This window comes from Camarhynchus parvulus, chromosome 8, assembly GCF_901933205.1.
Source record: "Camarhynchus parvulus chromosome 8, STF_HiC, whole genome shotgun sequence".
NCBI lineage: Eukaryota > Metazoa > Chordata > Aves > Passeriformes > Thraupidae > Camarhynchus > Camarhynchus parvulus.
The window spans coordinates 6,057,655-6,080,690 of NC_044578.1; the positions used below are offsets into that span (position 1 = coordinate 6,057,655).

A 23,036-nucleotide genomic window follows, 5' to 3' on the forward strand; every position below is an offset into this window, starting at 1 on the left:
TATTTATCACTGTATTATTAATCTGTCTTATTTTGTCTTTTAAACTTGCAGTATTCTACTGAGGAAGACATGATTGAATGGGCTAAGAGAGAAAGTGAGAGAGAAGAAAAAGAAAGATTGGCAAGACTAAAACAGCAAGAGCAAGAAGACTTGGAACTGGCTATTGCACTCAGTAAATCTGAAATATCAGAAGCATGAAGTTTAGAATAAGATTTATCTGACGTAAACTGTTTTGTCCCTTTACCTGAGTACCTAACCTATTTAAATGTTAATCAGAAAATGCATATATACAAGAAACTATGAAAGGTTTTAAATTTCTGAAAGTGATGTGAATGTTTCTGCTAAATTTAATCCTTTTGGTTATTGTTTGAATAATTGTTAAGTTTAGCATTCAATTTCTCTCAAGTTTTCAGGAGAGCAAAGTACTTTTCCCAGCTGAAAGCAAATCAGTTTAAAATGCAGTTAGAGAGATTGGGGTTTGACTGTAATCTATCAGCAGTTGGTAATTGAGCATAAAGTGAACACAGCAATTATTCTGTCATGGCTGACTGTCTCCCATCAAGCAGTTAGTCACTGGAAACCTTTTATTCTTCTGAAGGGGTTTTAGTAATGCCAGAGTTGGAGAGTGCTTTATTTTATATGTATGCATATAGATTCTTTTTCTCCTCATTGAAGATTTTATGTTGGATTTAACATAATCTTCATGAAGTCTCCATCAGAAAGAGTATGTCTTTCTGAGACCTTTATTGCTTTTCCTGCATGATCATAGGTTTTAAGACAGACCTGTTATTTTGTTTTATAAAGCAATTAAACTGAAAATTGATGTGCATTTGCTGTTGGCTAAGGTGACTGTCAAATTGTGAGACCCCACTGCTATTTGAGCCACATTTGCCTGTGAAATATGCAGCTGAACTGGCAAGTTAATGAGTTCCATTTGAAATAGGATTTAAAATAGAAAGAAAAAACAGGTAGTCTGATTTCTATTTTTTTTAACCACAGTTGTTTTCTGTATATGTAATTTATTGAATGCCAACTGATAGTTGCACCTTAAACTGAATGATTTCTGAATGGTCACTGAGTCAGAGTAGGATTGATAGAATGTTAATGAAAATAACTTAATGAAAATAACTTATTGTTCATTTTGAATGAATTCTATTTGGAAAATCAGTTTCATTAAAATAATTCCAAAAAACAATAATCTTTTGCCCTATCTAAGAAAAATGGATGGCAGCAGCATAAACATCTAGAAGGGTTTTTTTTCCTTGCACTTTTAACCTGTGGTATTTCTTTTGAGGAAATTGAAGTGTTTCAACACAAAGCACTGGGGCAAAGGGGGAGAACTCAGCCACACTTCAGTATATTTAAGCTCTTCCCATTACCTGTCAATGCTGCTGTTGCATGAGTTTGAGGGTTTTCAATTCTTCAAGAAAAAATGAGTAACCTGACTGGGATGGTTTTTTCTTTTGCACTGGGAGATGAGCATTTAAACACCTGCTCAAAAAAAAGTAACTTAAAATTTTGCAAGTATTAAATAGTTATAACTTATACATCTTTGTAATGAGTGTACACTAATCTTGCAAATCATATGCTTAACTGGATTACATAGTTTCTTATCTTTTGTTAAAAATGTATACTCAGTGGACCAACACAATATTATATGTATATATTATATATATATTCCTGCTTTCCTTTATGGGATTTAAAATTTTGAGTCATTTGATGTTACATTTCATGTTACTGACTCTGACTATAGGACTTTTACTCAGACTACCAACAAACCACTGCTGTGAGCTAAATGGCATTACTTTATGAAGTTTTAACTGTTTGTTTTGTTGGTTTTTTTTTTAAACAACTTGTTCAGGTGGGATTAGCCTCTATTTATAGACTTCCCTTTTGTTTAAAAATTCTAACAATAGCCTGTAATTATGAAGAAATAAAGTTTAAGTACATAAATGTGAACTGTTTGCCTGTTTTTTCAAGAGGGTGCTGTGAGATGTAAAGCCTTGTGTGAATGTAATGCAGTGTGAGGTGTCCTGACTGCAGCCTGGTGTCTGTGGCCTTTGCCACCTGACACATCTGCCATGGGTCACCTTCACAGGAACAGGATCCAGTGGCAGAATTGTGTTGTCTTGTCTTATTTCCCCAGTAACTTCTCAACAGTTTCATTTACCTACCTAAGTTTAAATTGGCTGTTTTAGAATTTGAATATTTAGTAACTTTATGACTTCGGTATTGGAGTGTTTTAGTTGTGCTTTAGCCTGAATCTTCTAAGTCATTGTGTGCAGGGATGTGCAACCTCATGGTTTTGTGTTTGCAATACTGACAGAATGGTAATTTAGATTATACCAGATTTAGATAACAGAGGGTAAGGTTGGGAAAGTAACATATTTGTTCAAAATATTGGCAACTAAAGTCCTGTTTTCTTCTTATGGAATTCTATATCATGTCAGTGAATACTCTTGAATTTAATTCTGTTGTTTACCAGAGTGAACATGAAGATTGGCTTTCAGATGCATCTATTTTTTCTTATAAGAAGGAAGAGAACAGTGGTTTTCTTTAATAAAAGATCTTTTTTGATCTTTTGTGGTAGGCAGAGTGGAGTTTAGTTGCCCATGTTAGTGTTACTGAACTCTTGAATTCTCTGCAGAATTGTGTTTGCAGGGACCTCTGAGGCTTAAATTAGAAAAGGCACAGAAGTAAAGAGGAAGGGAGGAAAGACAGCATAATGTTATCACAGAAAAGGTGGGAAGGAACTTGTAATTCCTCAGCTGACAAACCATCAGTCAGTAATATCCTGAAACAGAAGTCATTTTTATCCACAAGCTCTTTAAAGAAACAAGGAATAGCAAAACATACATAGATAACAGCAGCTGCATTCCCATTCCTTGCTCAGAATACTTCAGAATTCCTGTGGTGCCAAAATGGAGACATCTGGAGCTGCTTGGACTTCAGATTTTAACTGAAAACAAAGAGCATTCGTTTTTAGAGCAGGTGATAGAGGGGGAAAATGCTGCATTGTTTGGATGTGTGTTCAGGAGGTCAGAGTGTTGTTTCTAGTTATCTCTTGCTGATTTAATAAGTGAGTATGGACAAACCACTTAATGCGAAGCCATTTCCTGTTCTGTAAGTGATAACAGGTCTCACAGTTATTACATAACTGCTCTAATCTGGAAGCACAACCTTGTGCAGAGTAAAAGGAATTTTATCCCATTTTACTTTTGTATCCTGTAGATAGGATCAAAGTTATGAGGTGTTTTCTCTGTTGGTATAAGCAGCCAGTTGCAGTCCCACATAGGACCATACAAATAACTGGAAATAAATAAAGAATTTAACAGAAGTGCTGTTTTATACAAGTTATTTGAGGGTTTAGTTTGCTGGCAATACAGGGAGAAATTCTTGCCTTTGACTTCAGAGGTCTGTCCTGGCAAGAGATCCTGTAACACTGCAAATTGTCAGCTGTCTCAGGTTTGCATGAGCCAGACTCACTCTGATCCACACAAACTGATTTTCCTGTGTGGCCAGAATTATTGTTTATTCTCTTGAGACTATGTAGCATTGAAATGTTTGTATTCAAAGCCAGAAGGTCTTTAGCATTGTTTTCCATAGAATGCAGTCTCTCCTGAGATGCTACGTGAACAGGTGTGGTCACTTATAAAGAAAAAAGTCATTTTAAAAGACTCAGTGTGTTTTTAGGTAAAATCCTTGTAGAATTTTTTTAATACTTACTGAAGCTCTGCTAAAACCTCCTTATTTTTAAAATTAGGTCCTTGAGTTCCAAACAGTTCTGAGGATTTTGGAGTATGAATCTCATTTTGGGCCCACATTCAGTAATAATTTTTACTGAATAAATGACTCAGTTGAGGTTCAAATCACTGACCCTGAATCCTGAAAAAGGTAAAGTACTTGTTGAATGTTAAACTCATATATTTAAATTCTCTAATTTTCTGTAATATGCTATCCATTTAACTTAAAATATTTATTTTATTTTACTGTCAGATACTAAAAGCAGAGCTGTTCTCATACATACAATACTATGCTCAGGGGAGCAAATTTGTCCTTCTGTTTTAGCTTTTTCAGCTTTGTTCCTACCACATATAATTCTAAAAGTTGTAAAAAGCAATTTAGAGTATATTTTGGTGTTTTTATTAATAAAAATGTTCTTTAAGTTAGCTGTGACTGGCTACTGACAATGGGCTGAAGTGCAGAACTGCACAGGAAGTCTGGCTTCATTGTGAACGCTGTGAGCTGGAATGTATGAGCCTCACAATTCAGAAAATGGAATGTATGTAAACAGGTATTTTATGCTGGAAAACGTGTGTTTGCATTTGTACCAAAACAGCTCTTTTGGCAATGAAAGCGCAGGAAGGTGCTTGTCACAACTCTTCTTGCTATCCCTCACTGAGCTAAAATGCTTCATTTAGTGGAGACAATCATGCCTTCTGGGCTGGTGTCAGAAGAGGGAATCATCCTTCAGTCACTGGATGTCTGCCTCTCCTCTCGGAGCAGCTGCACCCCAAGCACTGGAGCGTGAGCCCGTCCTGCCACCCACCCCTTGTTCCTCACGTCACGAGCCACATTGTCGGTGTGCAGCTAATAAATTCTTTCTTTTTTTAACCTTATACACCCACTGTTCCCGTTAATGTGCCCATTGTTTCTTTATGTCAACCCAGTCCTTCTGTTTGTCCTGCCACTCCCTCGGCTGTGTATACCTTTGCCTTCCTTTGCCTTGTTCATTTCCTTGCACAGGCTCCTTTCTTTTGTTAATCTCTTCTGAACTGTTATCCCCGTAACCCTGAAGCTGCGTGATTGATACGACTATAACATAAATAATGGCCAAAGTAATGCAATTTTTTTTCAGTATTGCATATGCTATTCACAATTTCAATGGGTTTGGTTCTCTTTTATGGAAGAGGCAAGTTAAAATTGTAAACATTTATTTTATTTATGAATTTTATGTTAATGAACAAATTAAATAATTTAATTTGTTTAGGTCTAATTATTTATTTATGTTATTTGATCATAACTTGGTCCCTCTGATGTGTGAGCCCTGTAGGGTGTTACTCCTTGCTACAACTCGCTGATCCCTGTGCTGGGGGTACACGGCTGTACCCTGGCAAACCCTGCCTTGGCAGCAGGTGCAGAGTGCAGCTAATTGAAAACCTGGCGAAATATGAATTATGTTTTCCTCGCGCTTTTTCTCCAGAGGAATTAACGACTCTCAATTCCAGCACACACAAGCGATGCCCGCGTTCCTCTGGGCCGTTCCCGGTGCGGAGCGACACGCCCGGGTCCCGCCCGAGCGCTGCGGTGGGACCGGAACCCCGGGGCAGCATCGCATTCCCCCGTTCCCATCCCATTCCCATCCCCATCCCCGCCGCCGGCGGAGGGCGGGCGCTGCCGCAGTCGCTCACCTGCGGGGGCGGCCCCTCCGCCCGGCCCGGCCCGGCCCGGCCCTGCCCGAACATGCGCCGAGGCTCCGGCTGCCGCCGCTCCACACACACCATGCGAGCGGGCTGCGGCGGCCGCCGGGGAGCAGCAGCAGCAGCGCCAGCCGTGCCCGTCGCTCTCCCGCCCTCTCCTCAGCCGCTGCCCGTCGCGACGCCTCATGGACGCCCAGCCGGCCGGCAGCGCCGGTACCCGGTACGCGGCTGGGGCGGGCCGGGGGGACGGGCCGGGGGTCGCTGGGGGCAGCGCCGCCTCCCAGGGCTCTGGGGATGCTCCGTCCCGGGCGGGAGGAGCGGCCGGAGCGGAGAGTCCGGCCGCGGGACAGTGTGAGGGCGGTGGGGTTCTGGGCGCTGCAGCCGCTGAGGGCAGGTCGGGCCCCCGGGCTGACCCCGACCGCCGCTCGGGGCTGGGGCCGGAGCTGCCTGCGGCCTGTGGGCAGGGGCTGCCCGGGCCGGGACGGACCGGGCCACCCCGCGGACCGCTCCGGCCATCAGGCTGACCTCGCTGTGGGCGGGGGCTGTGTCCACCTATGCCGGCTGAGCCACTGCGCGGGCACAAACTGGTTCTTGCACTTTGAGGGGGTTTTCTTTTTTCTTAGACAAGAGCATTAGCTTGAGCTAATTACATACCTGCGCAGCAGCCCTTCAGTAGTTATATGCAAATAGCCTTTGGGCTTCAAAGGGCTGCTGAAGAGCGTGTCCTGTCTGTGGAAGACCAGGTCCTTTTGCTTGAGCTCCTGTTTGTGCAGCTTGCAACACACCTTGACAGCGAAAGGCTGATGTTCTTTACCCTGTAACTCAATACGTTCTTGCTCACCCTCAGGAGGGAACTGCAGGTGGATAACTTTCTCCATTCCAGGTGTGCACTCCCACTGCCCCTAAAATACATAAACTTCCATTGTGTGCGTGTGAGAGTTGTTCCTTCAAAGGCTGAATCAGTCTGCAAATAACATTCTTCCCCCATGATGACGGCGTGTTAAATTTTAGACATGGCTGCGTTAAAGGTCGGCTTGTGGATTCTGTATTTGACATAAGACATTTATAATCATCTGTGCGGGAGTAGAAGCTTTTAAGAGTGCAGTTGTTGGAGAAGTTTGCTGCTTAGAAGAGCGGCAATGGCTCTGTTCATGGTTCTTCATCAGGTGTTTGGAGCAATGGTGTGCTCTCTCTCTGGCTGCATTCTTTCCCTTTATCTTAAAGTTGAAAACAGCAAACATCTACCTGAGACTTTATTTCTGCTGAAGAAACCTGATGGAAAAAAACAATTCCTGAACTTTAGATTATAGAAGCTGTACAATACTGTTCTTTTTTGGTGGCATTGATATTAATGTTAGAGTTATTATAGAGATCAAAGGAGGTGGTCTAGTGGCATTTAAAGCAGCAAAGTCCTGTGAGATTTAAAAATCTAGAGTGCTAGACTTGCTAATGATCAAAAATGACCTATCTATTAGTATTTATATATATAACCCCTACCTGGAAGTACTCAGGGCCTGGTTGGATGGGGCTCTGAGCAACTTTGTGTAGTGGAAGGTGTGCCTGCTCATAGCAAAGGTTTGGAATGAAATAACGTTCAAGGTCCTTTGAATTCTACGATTCTGTGATTTTTATCAGCTTTGTATAATTTTATTGCCATGCTCTAGCTTGATAATTCTTTAATGGATGGCCCAGCAATTTAAAAAATATTTTTTAACTCCAGGCTGGAGAGGTGGGCTGTAACAATTATATTAAATTATACCATTAAATGACCTCCAGGTGCTGTGTTTGCACTGACAGTAGCAGCAGGCTGAGGGACTGCAGTTGCACTGTGTTTCAGGAAGTTCTGAGCACGGGGAGCAATGTGTGCAGAAATATTTAGAAGCAGGAGGGAGCTGGGTGAATTTTCCAGGTTGGGCAGGTTGTCCCGAAAGTCTGCGTTACTGAAGCTGCTGGAGCTCTTGTGCTGGCTCCTCATTGCCTTTCTGGAGCTCCATCTGCTGGAACCGGCTCTCCCATTCCAGGGTGAGTCTGCACTGGGATCTAAAGGGATTCAGGTGTTTCCAGTACTGTGCTACAAAGTGTTGAAAAGCATCTATCAGGATTTTGGCTACTTTGTGGGAGAAGATTACTATTTCCTTATTGTAGTTCACATTTTACTGAAATCAGTCCTTTAAAATCCCAGTGAAACTCCCAGAGAGTGTTTCCACAGATCTGAATTTGTGGTTTCTTTAGGTATCATGTATGTTTTGGGAATAGATTGAGATTATCAGATCATAGTTGTAGGAAAAATTTTCTAGTGGAATGATTTGGACTGAAAAGTAAGGTATTTGAGCAGGGGTGATGAAAAATGACCTCCCATTTTAGAGATTTTCAGCTGTTGTCTTCAACTTGATAATAAAACTTTCAGTCATCTGTTGTGAAAAGGCAATTGTCAGAAGAAAGTCTCAGTTTTAGGATGGTCATTCAAATATAATTGACTCAATGGCTGGAGCCTCAGCTGTATATCAGACAGAATGCAGTACTGAACTTGGATGTCATTTTACATTTCTTTCTAACTAAAACTGCCATCCTGAACTGATGAAATCTCACTGCACCTGCATTAAAATTTACATTTTACCAATCCTTGTTTCCTGTCAGAAAGGGAAAAATTGACGGAAAGATCCCAAACTAACTGAATCTGAGTTCAACATCAGCCTCACTTATTTTGGTTGTCTTTGTTTTTTCTCCTCAGGTAGTTTGCTTAGTTGCACTCTGAAATGGAGGGAATAATAACTATTTTCTTCTTGAAGATACTGTGCCAAAGAATAACTTCAAAAAGGCTTTGGCAATGCTGAGTGCCAAGACAACTTTCTACCGGTACTTCTTTTTCTGTTCTTGAGTATTGATTCAGTGGGCAGGTTCAAGAGAACTGTAAAGGTGTATTGAAGTGCCATGCTTGAATTTTTACTTAATTGGAGAGAAAGTGGCATTGTTAGTGATCAAGGTGCTGTGAAGTATGCTTTGCAGGTGACTTCTGAAGAATAAACTGAGGCTGTTGGAAGCTCTCAGGGAAACATAATCTGTAATGTCATGTAAAGCAATTAAAGGCAAAGCAACAATCCCCTATTTGTTCAAATATTTTGTGTCATTCCTATATCTTATTTCTATGGGAGCATAACATACTGTTCAGCAGTGGAATTATTTTAAAAAGCATGATTTTTTTTAAGTTGGAACAAAACATGCTGCAGAGTAATTTATTTTGAAAAGACTTTGCTTAGATTTAATAAAAAAAAAAAACAAACGAAGAAACCAAATCAAATGAAATAAAACCAAACAAAGAAGCATTTCATCTCACATGAAGTACTTCAGGAAAATGCTTTTTGGACCAGAATGTGTATTTCATCCCTTCTACATTGATCACCACACTGAAGTCTGAAAGAAGTGAGTGAAAGTCACCACAAACAAGTACAAACCAGACATGCCCAGGTAGCTCTCTTGTTACCTACCCAGCCTTTATCACTGCTGGGAAGTGCTGAATCCAGCCCAAAGGGGGAATTGCCTGACATCCCTCCCTAAATTCTCACCCAGTCTGATTTCAGAAGTAATACAGAGCTCTACCCTGACCTTGCAATCCTTAGGAAAAGCAAATCTCACAGATTTTGTCTGGCTTCTTACCAGGAGCATGGCAGAGTGAGTTTGCATTTTGCTTCATGCTTTATTTGTTTGTTTGCTGGGTACCTAAATGTGCTCAATACCATTGCATGGTAGCGGTCTAGTGCAGCTCTTGCTGATTTTTTTTTTCTCATTAGTTTTAGTGAGATGAGAATTAGATCTTTGAAAATTGAAAGTAACTATGTCAGAAGTGTAGGTGGACCAGAGGCAGGAAAACTGAAAAGTCAGAGGACTTGGAAAAAAGAGCAAGTGGGTATTATAAGGTTGTCTAAAAACCCTTAAAAACCCCAAAAGGAATGATATCAATCACACGTGACCTTCAAAGTGACAAAGATTGTAGATCATATGAATTTTAAAAGAAGAGCTATTAAAGCTTGCTAAATATTACTGTGGTGTGATTTATGATGAAAATTTACTCCTAATTGCAGCAATCCTGTTAATTTCTGTAATGCTGAATATATTTGTTTTATTTCAGTGTTGATCCTGTGTGAGGTAACTTTTTCTTTGTACATTCCAATAGATCAGTGCTGTTGCAGGATGTTTGGGCTTATTTTTGTAATATGCCAGACTGGATTGTGTGTCTTTTTATATATTTTCATTCTGTCTGATGCAGGCAGTTCTGCTGACTGGGAGTGCTCACCCACAATGGTGCATTTCACCCTCTGAGCAGTCATGGCAGCACAACAAGGAAAGGGAACAGTAGAAATGACACCACTACATTTTATTTGTCTGAACAAACCTATCTTAATGAATTTATTGCACTGTTTGCCCATTCAGATACAGGATGAGAACTGTGAGCCTAATGCAAACTAGATCCTGCTTGGTCCAAGTTAAACATGGTGGGACCAACGGCAGAACACGATTCTCTGCCAATTCCTTGGTCTTTGTGCTGCTCACTGGACTGCTTTGTCACAACCCTTTGATTTGTGAGCTTTTGCTGGAATGGGAGAGCTTTTTAAAAGACCTTTGACATTGCTGAGGCATCAATAACTCAGTGATTTGAGAGCTGAATTAACTTCAAAAATAAATGGTGTCATACTCCATGTACAACTTGAAATACTATGAATTCCAGAGTTGTATCACTGTTGTGTCTCTATGCAGAATATTTGGAGAGCATGAATATTGAAACCTTTCCAGTTGCTTTGTAGTTGAAGTAATGGCATTTCTGCAGCACTGAGGAGTCTTAGACATGGGCCAGAAAAGTGTTCAGGAACACAGACAGATAAATGCTGAGGTATTAACAGCTTGGCACATAGAACAGGAAGGGATATGGAAGAATTAATTTTCTTGCATTAACTTATTTGCTTTTGAATTATAAAGATATTTCTGTATTGTCTGAAAACTGAATAGTAACAGATTATTGTGAGAACTGCTTATTTGTTCTTTTCATCCAAGATTATTTCTGATCTCATGTGGGTTTGGAAATGCTTGCAGAAGAAAAGAATTCTTCCCAAGTGTTGTGCTTTTTGTTCTCTTTGAATGTTGAGATTTTTTTTCAGGCTGACAACTTGCAGTGCGCTGTTGCTCAAAGAAGTCAACTATTTAGAAAAGTAGTAGTGGATTTAGGAATGACGTGGAAAAGGCTAAAGGAAGTAACCCCAGGTGTATCCTGGCATCTCCTAATGTCCCTGTGATCATCCAGCAGTAGGAGAACAGAAAATGGTGTCATGGCAAGAATTTCCATGTTTCTACATCTTTTTGAAAAGAGGCAGTGGGAATGACATCCTGGTGTCAATGATGGTGCCATGGGATGTGAAGATGTGAACTGCTGACCCTTTGCATGAAAAAGAGCGCAGGGAAGAACACTTGGGGACACAGCAGGGCATGAAGACCCCCAGACTTTTCCCTGTTTAGACTGTGAGGGGATAATAGCCTGGGGGTTCCTTTATTCAAAGTCCCTCCTCAGAGGCACCAGCTCAAGCTGTTATTTTGTTATTGCACAAAGATGAAATAATTTTTAGGACTGGGACATCTGAGACTGTTATGGGAAACTTGAGGTGGAGCCTGTCTCACTGTGAGTGTGGGATGTGCAGCTGTGAAGGGCCTTTGGCCCCAGCTCAGGTGATGGGAATGTCACTGCCAGTGGCTCCTGGATGGTCAGACAGGGAACTTTCCTTAACACTGAAACTGAGGCCTTTGAAATGTGCTTTGGGAGGCTCCCACATCTGTGAATGACTGAAGTGTTAGCACTGGTGAAGCTTAAATGGTGTTTGATTCTTTGTATTTTATTCTCCTCCTCCAAATGAGGTTACCCATGCACGCAACCGCAGCTGACTTATGCAGATAAGGTAGTTTTGGCAGAGAAATGCATCCATATTTTAGGATATGACTGATTTAACTTGCTTTTAATGTTTCACAGTACTGAAGGAGCTCTTGAATTACTATTAAAAGCATTACTACAAAGGCATAAACCTCAGACTTACCTTTCTTTGTAAAGTTCTGATAATTACTGAGGCTGAGTATTTTAGCATTTTGCACAGTAAAAGGTTCAAGATGCTTTTTTTATTGAAGAAGTCTGTAAAACCCAGTGACAAATCACAAAGCTTATGTACTGCAAACTCATAGAAAGAAACCAGCCAGCATCATGCAGTGAAGTAAAATTATGCATAAATATGGTAACTCCCATGCTCAAAAATTGTGTGTCTCTTTCCTTTTGACAATGGAAAACTTTTTTTTTTTTTTGAAGATGCTTTACTGTTCATTAGTATTCCAGATTTTAGTTTTGCTTATTTAAGGAACTGTGTTTCCAGCTAGAGACAGTGGGGATGCAGCAGAGTAAGGAGAGCAGTTCTTGCTGCAACTCCCAGGATATGCTGTGGTTGTGATTTGTGAAGCAACCCCACTCGTGGTCCCTGGGGCAGAGAACAACGATTTCATGAATAACAAAACCACAAGAAGACCCATATGACTGTCCTTGCAAAACCTGCTGCCCAAAAGCGAGAAAGGAAAGAACCTTGTAAAACCAGCCGGGAAATGGCCTAAATGTGGAAATATTTCAGATCTGAGTTTTTTTACAGTTGTTTTCTTGACTTAAAAGAAAACATACGTATATGGGGGAAGGGGGAGGTTGCATACTGAAGGTTGTTTGAGCATACAGTTGTTTTTAGAGAAGTGGTATTCAAATAAAAACCTGCTAAATCAAGTCTTGAAGAACTTGGCAGAGACAGCCAGAGCCTTCACCACACAGGGCTTTAAAGACCTCTGGAGAATACAGTATTAATTAGAAATTGTACAAACAGCTAGTGAGAATGATGAAAAACCTTTTCAGAGTAGCCCATAATCCTGCCATGGAACCAGCCAGTTAATTTTAGGTTGTAACCAGTAGTTATTCCCTACTAGGGAAGAAAAAACCCAATAATATCTTTAATCTCCTGCTGTGTCCCAGGTACACAATGCTGTTAGGAACATGTAATGGAGTCATTATTGGGGCAGCCTGGTGATCTATTACAGTAATTTTTGTACCAAATGCAGCACAGGCTTTTCTGTACAGGATGCCATAAAACCGGCAAGAGATTTAATCACGTATGTTAATGGATTCAGAGTGTCTTCCTGGAATTGTCCTTTGCTAGTTTATCATTTTTGGGTCTTCCTTCTGCAGTGTATGTCTTCATTATTGGAACTGCTTTGGGTAATCTAGCAAACAGATAATTTCTGCCATTAGATGCTCTTGGAGAAACTAATTTATGTAAGTAGATCATGGCTGATCAACTTCCACAGTCCAGCTCTCATAATGAGTGGAAGGACTGGTAATGCTGCTTGTAGTTGTGTACAGGGCTGGTACAGCTGATGTGCCAGCAAAGCCCTTCAGGGGAATTCACTGTTGCATTTTGGGCAAAATCAGCCAGATGCACTCACTCCACTGATTAAATTGTTAGTGCCAACTCGCCTCATTTTCCATGGCATTAAAGAGAGATTGTTACAAAGAGCGTGTAAAAGTCTCAGTTCCTCCCAAAGGTACAGGAACTAATGAGAAGCAGCAGTTTGGCTGCTGGATTGGAGCCTGTTTTGTGGAGAATCCTTGCTGGGAAGAAGCACTTGCTTGTGTCTCTCTCCTGCGTGGTTCTCACATTTGCAGCAATTACTGCCTGAGTGCCGCCTGTCAGCTGCTCTCGTTTGGCTCTCCGTTCTGGTTCGCAGCTTTCTGATGTGGGCCACTGCCACATGCAGTAATTCTTGTTGTTTCGGGTCTGTAATTACAAGGGTATTTGGCTTCTGCCTGGTCTGGACAGGAGGAAAGGTGGCTGCTGCTGCTCAGTCCAGACGGGTCTGTAGATCAGAGATAGGCTGGCAGCCGCCAGCCCCTCCTACATTGGAGGTATCCAGCTGCATTTGGATGCCGTGGCACGGCCTGGTTCCGAAGCAGGGTTTGCAGGATGCGGCCGGAGGATTAGCGATGCGGCCGGAGGATTAGCGATGCTCCCGTTCCCGCGGCAGTGTCCAATCGCAGAGTGGTGCCGCAGCAGGCGCTGCCCTGCGCTCCCACCGGGGCTGTCGCTCGCAGCTGGCTCAGGAGCACCGAGTGCTGCCGGTGTTCGAGCCTAAAAGCTGAGTGGGCTTACAATGACTATGTCAGAACACGCAGGACACTCAGCAGAGAGGTGAGTAGCAGCACGCAGCATTTTGCGTTTGGCTTAGAGGCAGTTCTGATCCTGCTGTTGGAAGCAGGAGGAATCTGCAGCCCGCTGAAGCATGACTAATCAGTTTGCTAAAATGCTGAGCACCCTCGAGTTTAAAGTATTTCTGCCCTATTGTTAACAGGGACAAGTGATGGTTCGTAGCATTTATGTGAGGTGTGTATTTTACCCAGGTCTTTAGCCATTGACTTGGGAGCTGCATCCTGTGCAGGTTTCCTTGGAGTATGAGGGAAATGTGCTGCTTGTGTTTCTGCTGCTGCTGCTGTGGGTACCAGTGTGTATTGTAATTCCAGAAAAGATGCCAATAATTATAGTATCTTATTTCTGCTTTGAGCTTCAGCAGTGGTTTTATTCTTTGTCATCTTTCTGTTTCAAAGGAGCATTTTGAAAAGGTTTATTTTTATTGAATGGGGTAATTCTGCTGCATGACAAGAAACGAAAAAAAAAACCCAAAAAACTGAGGTAAAATGCTAGTAAGTCTAAATATTTTAAAACAGGTGAAGATGTGCTTTATTGTTAAATATGTTACTTAGTTCAGGGACAGAGATTTAAAACCAGGAAGGTAGGAGTTTTAATACAATAAGCAATAATTGACCAAGTTTTAATAATTAAGCAGGGCTCAGAATAGCTCAGAGTAGGCAGACATGATATTGCATTTTGTATGAGGCGGATGCCAAAACTTGGTTAATCAATGCTTGCAAAGCACTCACAGAGTGTCTTGGGTGCAAAAGGATTTGCAGTGTAGCTGAAGTTGTGATGACAAAGCCACTAGGAACAGCATCACATAGTGTTTCTCTCAAATTTAAAGTCCTGCTTTTTGTATCTATAATTAAACTCTTTATTTCTTTGCAGTCATTATTTGTGAAACCAAAATCAAACCACTGCTGCAGTGGGTGGTTATTACTGATGCTATCTGCTTGTGCTGTGCTCCCCTGCCTTTTCCTTAAGATGTTATCAGGACTTTGCTTTCTGGTTTTGCTTTCAGCATTCTGTGTTGTGCTACTTTTTAAGGAACTAACACAGTTTCTAAGTCACAAGATAGATCACATTAGTTAGAGCTGTTCAGAATCAGAAACATGGTGAGGATTTGTTTGTATTTTGTTGGAGGATGTTTTGTACATGCTTGTATACAATATATTAGTGCAGTGTAGCTCTTTGATCATTAGATACAGATGTTTCAACTGTCCTAACACTGCCTAGGTGACCTTAACTTCATTAGTGCAAGACTTTATTGTTTCTTTTGTGGATTTTTTTTTTGTCCAGCAGTTCTGGTGGTGATGAACTTGGGCCAAACTAACTCAGCTGGTCTGTATTATCCTGTTGCCAGTAACCCTAAAGACCAGCTGAGAAGCCTTGTGACAGGTCAGGCTGACATGTGAATGTTTTAAAGGAGAAAAGTACTGCCAGAGTAAGTCACTGAGAGTCTTCTGACTTTGAGATGCCACAGTACTTTATTCTGAGTGCAGTGGAGCTTCTCAGAGACAATGGTGTTCCCACAAATATGCACAATGGGAAATTTTAACCCACCTGTGAGTTTGTCGTGGTTGGTTGCTCAGGCACCACTCTGAACATGAGCTGAATGAAGGCAGATGTTCCAGCAACAGTTGATGTGATATTCTGATGCAGATTGACAATGTCTCATCCTTAAAGTGATAACATGATCATGATGTCACCAGCCAGAGTCTGGCAGCCTTACAGTGAGATGTGCATTGTCACCCAGTGATTCTGTGTTCCTGCTACCTGAACTCATCAAATTGCTGTGCTCCCACATGGTAATTCAGCATGTCCAGGTTCTTACCATAAAGTATGTGCAGTTTGTTGGTTTTTATTTTCAGAAAATGAAACACTTCAGTTTCTTTTCACATGTTACTTGGTGAAAGCATAGTTTAAAAAACCCACAAAAACCCAAATCCACAAACATAATAGCAGTCACTTTTACTTTTTGCAATCACCAAAGATAAAATACCAGGTTATGCAAGGGAATAAATCTGGAATTGAGGAAGGGAGGGATTCAAGTGCAGCAATAATGGTAGAAGGAGAACAGATGTGCTGACCTTGTTATCTCTTCTGGCAGGTCATCTACATCAGACCTCAACGTGGCACTGCGTGAATGTATGGCAGCTCTGGATTTATTTCTTAACAACAAGTTCTCAGATGCTTTGGCTTCTCTACAAGCAAAGTAAGTTGATAAGACTTCTACTTTTTCTCTGTTTATTTTAGTTTGCTTCACCATCTCTCAGGAGATTTTGACCAGACAGCTGGTTCTCTCTTAATAGTTAAGTCTGTAGGGTTTTGGTTCAGAAGGGAGGGGTAAGTTAATGTGTCAAGTTTTGGGAAAAACTGATAAGTGCTTTACACTCGTGTGAGTAGATAAAATCTTGTTGTTTACTCACGCAAGTGTAAAGCACTTATTTGTCTTCTAAAATTGATGTCCTCAGCTATAATGCAGTATGTGAGATTCTTTCTCCTGGAAGAGTAAAAACCATCATCTGTCGCATTTTATTTTTTTCTTCTTTCCCGTATTTTTCTGCACACTGTGAGAATCTGAATTATTATAGTTATGTCTCTAAATGAGCAACTGACCATCACTTGCAGGTTTGAGAAACATTAGGTGTGAACTCTTTCTTTGTTGTTGTAACCATTTGCAGAAACTTTCTCACAGCTTATTTTGCAATTCAGTGTTGTGGTCATGCACTCTGTTTCCTAATTATGTTGCAGCCCAACCTGTAATGAGTGGCCCAGCAGCAAGCAATGAGGTCATGAAATAGTTTCTAAAAATTATTGTGTCTTTACAATGTCTGTGATCTGTCATATCCTGTCCTGAAGTTACCTGTGTTCTTGGCTTGTTGAAATCTGTGGTTAATTTAAATTTCTCCCCCACCCACCCAATTTGCTCCATTTATTTTTGAGCCACCAGCAAATTGCATGATGCCTTATTTCAGGGCACTGGAATATGAAAGAAGTAAAATTCATAGTGTGTATTTGATATACACCAGGGGTAACTACAATGAATGCTACATATCTCCTTTGCTGAGGTATCAGCCTCATATTTGATGCCAGAATCTGTAGTTTAGCCATGTAAGTACACTCTGGGAAAGAGGGTAATGATAAATTGTAGCATCAGCTGTTTAAGTAATGCTGGGCTTATTCACAGCAAAGTTGTTTAGCGTTTATATATCATCAGAAGATATAATAAAAATGGTAAGAAGAATAACTGTATTTTCATTAAATCCTGACAGTAAAGCCCCTGTGCCCATCTGGGAAGGCTCACTCAGTGCTTAGCATAAAATAAAGGGATATTTTATTGCAGCAGGTTTCCAAAACACTGCAAAAGCTAGTGAGGCTGTGGGTTGTTTTTTTCTGTAAATCCATTTTTCTTCTGTTGCATATGGTTTTCATTCAGCTTTTGCTGGGCTCTGCAGAACATATTTCATGAGCTGATTCTCTTTTTGTACCTGACTGTATTCCACACTGCAAAACCATTTTGAAACTAATTTTTCATTTTAGCCCGTTGTTCTGAGGAGGCCCTTATTCCTGTTGCTTTTGGCACTGAGGGAAATAGAGACTTATGATCTTTGTGAGTGCAATGAAGAAACAGGATGCTGAATTTCCCCACAGATGAAATCCATTATGGACACACTCCCATCTCTTTAGGAATGAGAAGAGTTGTAGAGTGGGCACATGGGGTAGTCCTGAGTAATTTCTTTCAGAGCCACCAGTTCCTCACTGTTCTTTTTGGGTGTGCTGAGATTTGAAATTAGTTTTCACAGTCCATAAACATACTATCAATGTTTAGAGAAATGCTTCTCAGTTTTTACATGCTTGTGGAAAATTTAACATCTTAGATTTTTGTGGCTCTAATGCTTCTGGTGTAGGAGATACTCTGCTTGGTATGATGTTAATGCAGATTCACTAAATTACTCACATTTGGCTTCCACAATAGGAGTATTTTCAACTAATTTGTACCATGTGAAACTGACAGCAGATTTGGCACAATGTGTGGGGCTTAAAATCAGAAAAACTTTCCTAGCAGCTTAAAAATAAATATCTGAGGATGGTGTCTAGACTTGTGTTGAGGCAAAGCTCTTTTTTTCCTGTTAGAAAAGCAAATCCATCACAAAGAAAAACAAATCCATTATAAAGAAGAGATCTCATTTCATAGAAAAAATACATCTAGTGGTTTTGCCTCATGTTATGTAACTTTTCTTGTTTCCTGAACTACCTTTTAGCTTTTAGAGTCAGTTTTCATTATTATTAACAATCATTGTACAATAGTGGGTTCTGATTATGTTGTGCTTTCTGCAGGAAGTTTAATTAAATTTCTCTTTTATATGGAGTACTCACACTGCATCCAAAAACTCTTAAGAAATTCCCAAAGTTCAGTCACCAAGCACAGCAGTGATTTTCAATATGTAATGTGTTAACTGTTAACATGCATAACACTGAAACTGTCCAATCACTGGAGCAGGGGAAAAAAATCTCATCTTCCTTCTCAGCCCTGAGACATGCAGTAAATCCATTAAATGCTGACTGGATTTTAGCCCTTGTGTAATTGCAAACAGACAATAATAAATTAAGGGTTGATTCTGGTGAGATGTCCCCTTCCCTTCCCAAGACAAATGCTTAATATTTTAATAATTATCCTGAAGGAAAACATGGCATAATCACCTGATAGTTTGGTGATATCAGATCCATTAGGAGAGTGGTAAATAAAATAAATTTGGGACAGAATTATCTGGACCATTGGATGAGGAGCACCACATGTGTTTCTGCTTGCAATATTAAAGGAATAATAAGACAATGATTCGTTCCAGGCAGTTGACTTTATTCTGAAAATAGACTCCAAAAAGCACTTGGTGTTGTTTGGTGGAATATTAATTCTAGAATGACTGTGCTTTGAAAGCTTTCCCTGGGAGCTGATCTCCCAAAGATCAGGTGTGATTGTCAAACGGAGAGTGGTGAAAGAACAAGGGGAAGCACAGCCAGGTAGAGTGAAGCTCTAGACAGTGAATGGATAATTGTGTTGCTCAAAGCTTGGGTTAGCTATTTATTGTAAGGAATGTCATGAACAAGAGCAAGGTTGTTATTTCTAGGGAGTTTATCTTTTTGTACTTGAGGTCTGGAAGAACACAACTTTTATAGTCTTTGTAAATAAATTAATTGCAACCAAACCTAACTAAATTGTTGGTTTCTCCTCTTTGCTGGAAGAACTTAGCAGATTCTGAACTTTGGAAAATGACTTTGGTTAAAAAGGCTCAGGGATTCTCTTTTTGAAGCACAGTTTTTTGTCTTGGGCCATCCTGGTGGTTTGTGCTAGCAAGGGAGCTGTGGTGGTGGCTGACTGGAGAGGTCCTTGCTCGTTGTTAACTTATTGCTACTGGGGAGTCCTGCAGGAAAAGGGTTTTTATCAGAAATGTTGGTTCATCAAATGTGAGCATGTCTGTGAAAGCCTGTGCCATGGGTCTAGTGGGATGTTCACACATTAGTAGAACCTGGGATCAAAGATGAGGAGAGCCTTTGGGCCCTTGTGACTCCGTTCTCCTGATGCAGGTTTGATTTGGGCATTGATCTCTCACTCTTGAGCCCTCCTGGATGAGCAGACTCTTGACTGGTCTGTGCAGAGTCTTTCTCACTCTGTGCTGTTGGATTTGCTTTAAGTGTTGGAAGCACCTTGGTACTAAATCAACATACGGATTTGAATCTGAGGTTTCTATAACTTAGGAATGCATGTCCTGTCTGCTGGATTACTTTAAAGCATCTGCAGAAAAGATTTTGAGCGCTATTTTTCACAAAAGATTACTAGCCCTGGGTTAATTCTGAGGTCAAACCAAGGCAAACTTTTTGATTTTCATACTTCAGCTGGAAAGCTGTGACTGTTCTCACTTAAGCACTTGTTTTAGAGCAGGAATAAAAGTGCTCTCCTGCAGCTCCAAGAAAGGGCAGTGCTGCAAGATGACAATGATTGCACCATAGTTGGAGAAGAGGCATGTGGCAGAACTCCATAACTGCCTAAAGATATTGCTTATAATCCTCTTATTCAGTCATGTGATACCAACTACTGGGATAAATCATTAATCACAATATTAGTTGCATTCATGTTATACAGGCTTGTTAACTCCAACAAAGTCCTGAGGAAATTGCTGCTGAGGAATCAAAAGAAGAGAAGTAAAAAGATAACAAGTTTCATTCTGCATCCATCCCTATGGAACCCAGGCCTTAAAACTCCTGGGAATACTCCAGGATGTAGCTGGCAACTTCAATGGAATGGTTAATAGAAATAGCATAGATAAATTGCATTTCTGCCAGCATCCCCACCCCTGAAATAAAAAGAACAAATTTGAATGTTGCTAAATACCAGTTTGCTAATGATAGACATTAATTATTATCTCCTTTAAATATTAGAAGTAAAATAGATGAAACCATTGATTAGGGAAGAGGTGGTTTTGTTTCAGAAACAAATTACTGGAGAGGGAAATCCCTCTTTACCACATGTATGTGAAAAGTACCAATTTTCTCTTTAGTGCAGTGAATTTAATGTTTATCTGCTTTGCTTTAGAAAGCAAATTTCTGTAATTTTGAAAGGGTACTATTTCAGTCACTTTCCTGTGCTTTGAATTTGAGCCTCTGGAAGGGTTTTAGTTTAGTAAATACAAGATGAAATGTGTTTTTCTGTGCCCAGTGAGGCTGATGAATAATCTAATGAAAGAAACACTTCATCAGGCTGGCATTTTAGTGTGTTCATTTTTTTCTACTTTACATTATCAGTCTACTGAAAGAACCATGATTTACAAGGCCAAGAAAGAGCTGTCCTAACTCCACTGGATTTTAAAGTAATTTCTCCATTATCTATCTGTTCTTCCTAGCTTGCAAATGAGATGGATGGTAATACAGTCTGGGGCTTATAGCACTTATGGCACCAGGATATTTCCCAAAACAGCTTTTCTGCTAGATTGGTTTAGATGGTGAGGGCAAGTAGGAAGTAAGGACAGCCACAGAGCGCAGACTGCAGTGAAGTTTAAAGATGTGCACTGCAAATTCCTTCAGTGCAGCCATCCTGCTCTGTGCCCTGTGTCTCGGAAAAAGCAGCCCTTTGTCATCACTGTGAGGGTGGGGAAGCACCAGGCCCAAGTCACCACAGTGAATTATTAGATTATTGATTAATGTAGGATTATCTGAAATTATCCATTAAATTTTCTTTCAATCCAGTCCAGATACCAAAACTTAGGGAGGCAAGTGTATTTCTGGGATGAGAAATTACATCAGTTGAGGTGCCTTTAAAGTCTGGCTTTTCTCCTTAAAAAAACCCGACAGAATAAGAGGCGATGAGGTTGGAAGGCACCTAAGAAAGTCGTGTACTCAAGGAGGGCCATTTTGAATGTCTCCAAGGATACAGACTCTACAACTTTTCTGGATGGTGTGCTCCCCTGCATGGTCACCCTAATGGTAAAAAAAGTGTTTCCTGATGTTCAGCCAGAGCCCCCTGTGCTTCATGTTGTGCCCGTTGCCTCTGATCCTGTTCCTGGGCACCAGTGAAAAGAGCCTGGCTCTGTCCTCTTTGCTTCTTCCCCTCAGGTATTTGTAGATATTATAGGAGCCCCCTGAGCTTTCTCTTCTCCAGCCAGAGCAGTCCCAGGTCTCCTGGCCTTTCCTCACAGGAGAGATGTTCAAAATCTCCACCCTCACTACCCTGCTCCTGAGTGTGTCCATGCCCTGAGGAGCCCAGAGCTGGGCACAGCTCTCCAGGTGGGGCCTCACCACCAGTGCTGTGCAGAGGGAAGGAGCCCCTCTCTCATCCTGCTGGCAGCAACACTCCTCTTAATGCAGCCCTGTCTTTGTCAAGAGCACATTGTTGGCACACCACTTTCTCCTTGAAAGAAAAAGAAAATGAAGAAGCACCTGAAGTAAACACATTGAGAGCAGGTGTGCTGAGGGTGGAGATTTTGAAAGGATATCCTTGTTTGACTGCAAGTATTTTTGAATATTCCCTGCCATACAGTGCTATCTGATCTGTTCCAGAGTGCAAACAATGGAAATAGCAATTCTTGCTTCTTAACAATATTTGTCTTAAGTTGTGCTATTTGTCAGGGTGGATTAGCAAGGCCTACAGAGAGTTTCTGTGTCAGGAATTTATCTGAGCTCGCCCTTCAACATATTTCTCAAGTCGTCCTTATTAGACCTTTATGCCTGAAGTTATTTTGATTCACTTGCAGAGAATTACACCAGACACAGGTGAATGCTCTAAATGTGTGCAATATATAAACCCTCTTTCCTGTCAGAGGAAAGGTGCCAGCAATGGCTGCTCATAAGAATTAATTGTTTTCTTTGCACTGATGCCAAAGTTTTTTACTTTCTGCCAACGTGGCACTGTCTGAAACCCTAGAGAATAATATTTAAGTTGAACAGATTGAGGTGGAGGTTTGGCAGAAGGGGAGAGGAAAAAAAAGCTGTACTTTTTGATACAGACTTTAATGCTTCTGCTGAAAAGATCTTTTTCAAGGAGATTCTATTTTGGCCATGGTTATAGTATTGTGTTACTTATCTCCTTGAGCCTGTACTGAGTAACTGTCCAAATTTAGAAGAATATCACCTGGATTTGTGTCATGTGTTGTAGCATTCATTAGATAATAAAAAAACCCACCAAAATCAACCCCCCCATGATTCTATTGTTTCTGAATGATGAGCCTGTGCTTTGTATTTGTTAAATATCTCTTCTCAGCTCAGAATTGATACATTTTAGCAGATAATGGAGAACTGTAGACATGATTTCTTGTACAAATCTCAGTCTATTAGTGTTTCTTGATTATTTTGCATGTTCTTTGTGTGTGATTTCTAATTCATTTAGCCCTGTTCCCGTGAGGCTGATGCATTTCTAGAATTGGGTTTGTATTTGCTTTTAAAAAGCAATAATACAATCAAATCAGCTGTGCTTTGCATCTTTTGTTTTCTTGCAGAACTAAAGAGAGCATGTATCATGCCCTGACCTATGCCACCATACTGGAGATGCAGGCTATGATGACATTTGATCCTCAGGACATACTGAATGCAGGGAACACAATGAAGGAAGCTCAAGCCACCTGTCAAAGGTAAGACTGGAGCAATTCCCTCAGTAAATAGTTCCTTCTTGGGAAAGTTTTGAAAGACTACTGGATACAAAGGGAAATGTAATCTTACAGAAATCACAGGAAAACTGAGGTTGGAAGGGCATCAGGAGGTCATCTAGTCCAGCCCCCTGCTCTGAGGAGGATCACAGCACCCTCATAAATGAGGGTGTTCAGCAGTCTAGTATTGAAAACTTCATTTTAGCACAATATCTGATTTTCCCTGTCAATTA

The 23,036-nt window shown here is 40.8% G+C and overlaps 2 protein-coding genes across 5 annotated transcripts in view; both read left to right on the forward strand.

Annotated features, from left to right (window-relative positions):
• The window catches only part of EPS15 (epidermal growth factor receptor pathway substrate 15), a 47,140-nt gene extending 45,187 nt beyond the window's left edge, over positions 1–1,953 (forward strand). For 2 of the 3 annotated variants that reach the window (XM_030953703.1, XM_030953705.1), the window contains one exon: positions 52–1,953. In XM_030953703.1, coding sequence (XP_030809563.1) covers positions 52–198 — 147 coding nt within the window. In that variant the 3' untranslated portion in view covers positions 199–1,953. The remainder of the gene's footprint in view (positions 1–51) is intronic. The other variant, XM_030953704.1, reaches the window with a different exon arrangement.
• Positions 1,954–5,097: 3,144 nt separating this feature from the next.
• TTC39A (tetratricopeptide repeat domain 39A) overlaps positions 5,098–23,036 on the forward strand; it is a 45,077-nt gene continuing 27,138 nt past the window's right edge. Inside the window, exons 1-3 of one of the 2 annotated variants that reach the window (XM_030953803.1) lie at positions 5,098–5,640; positions 15,780–15,884; positions 22,657–22,788. In XM_030953803.1, the coding sequence (XP_030809663.1) occupies positions 5,606–5,640; positions 15,780–15,884; positions 22,657–22,788 (272 nt within the window). In that variant the 5' untranslated portion in view covers positions 5,098–5,605. Of the gene's footprint in view, positions 5,641–13,306; positions 13,670–15,779; positions 15,885–22,656; positions 22,789–23,036 lie in introns of those variants that run through there. The other variant, XM_030953802.1, reaches the window with a different exon arrangement.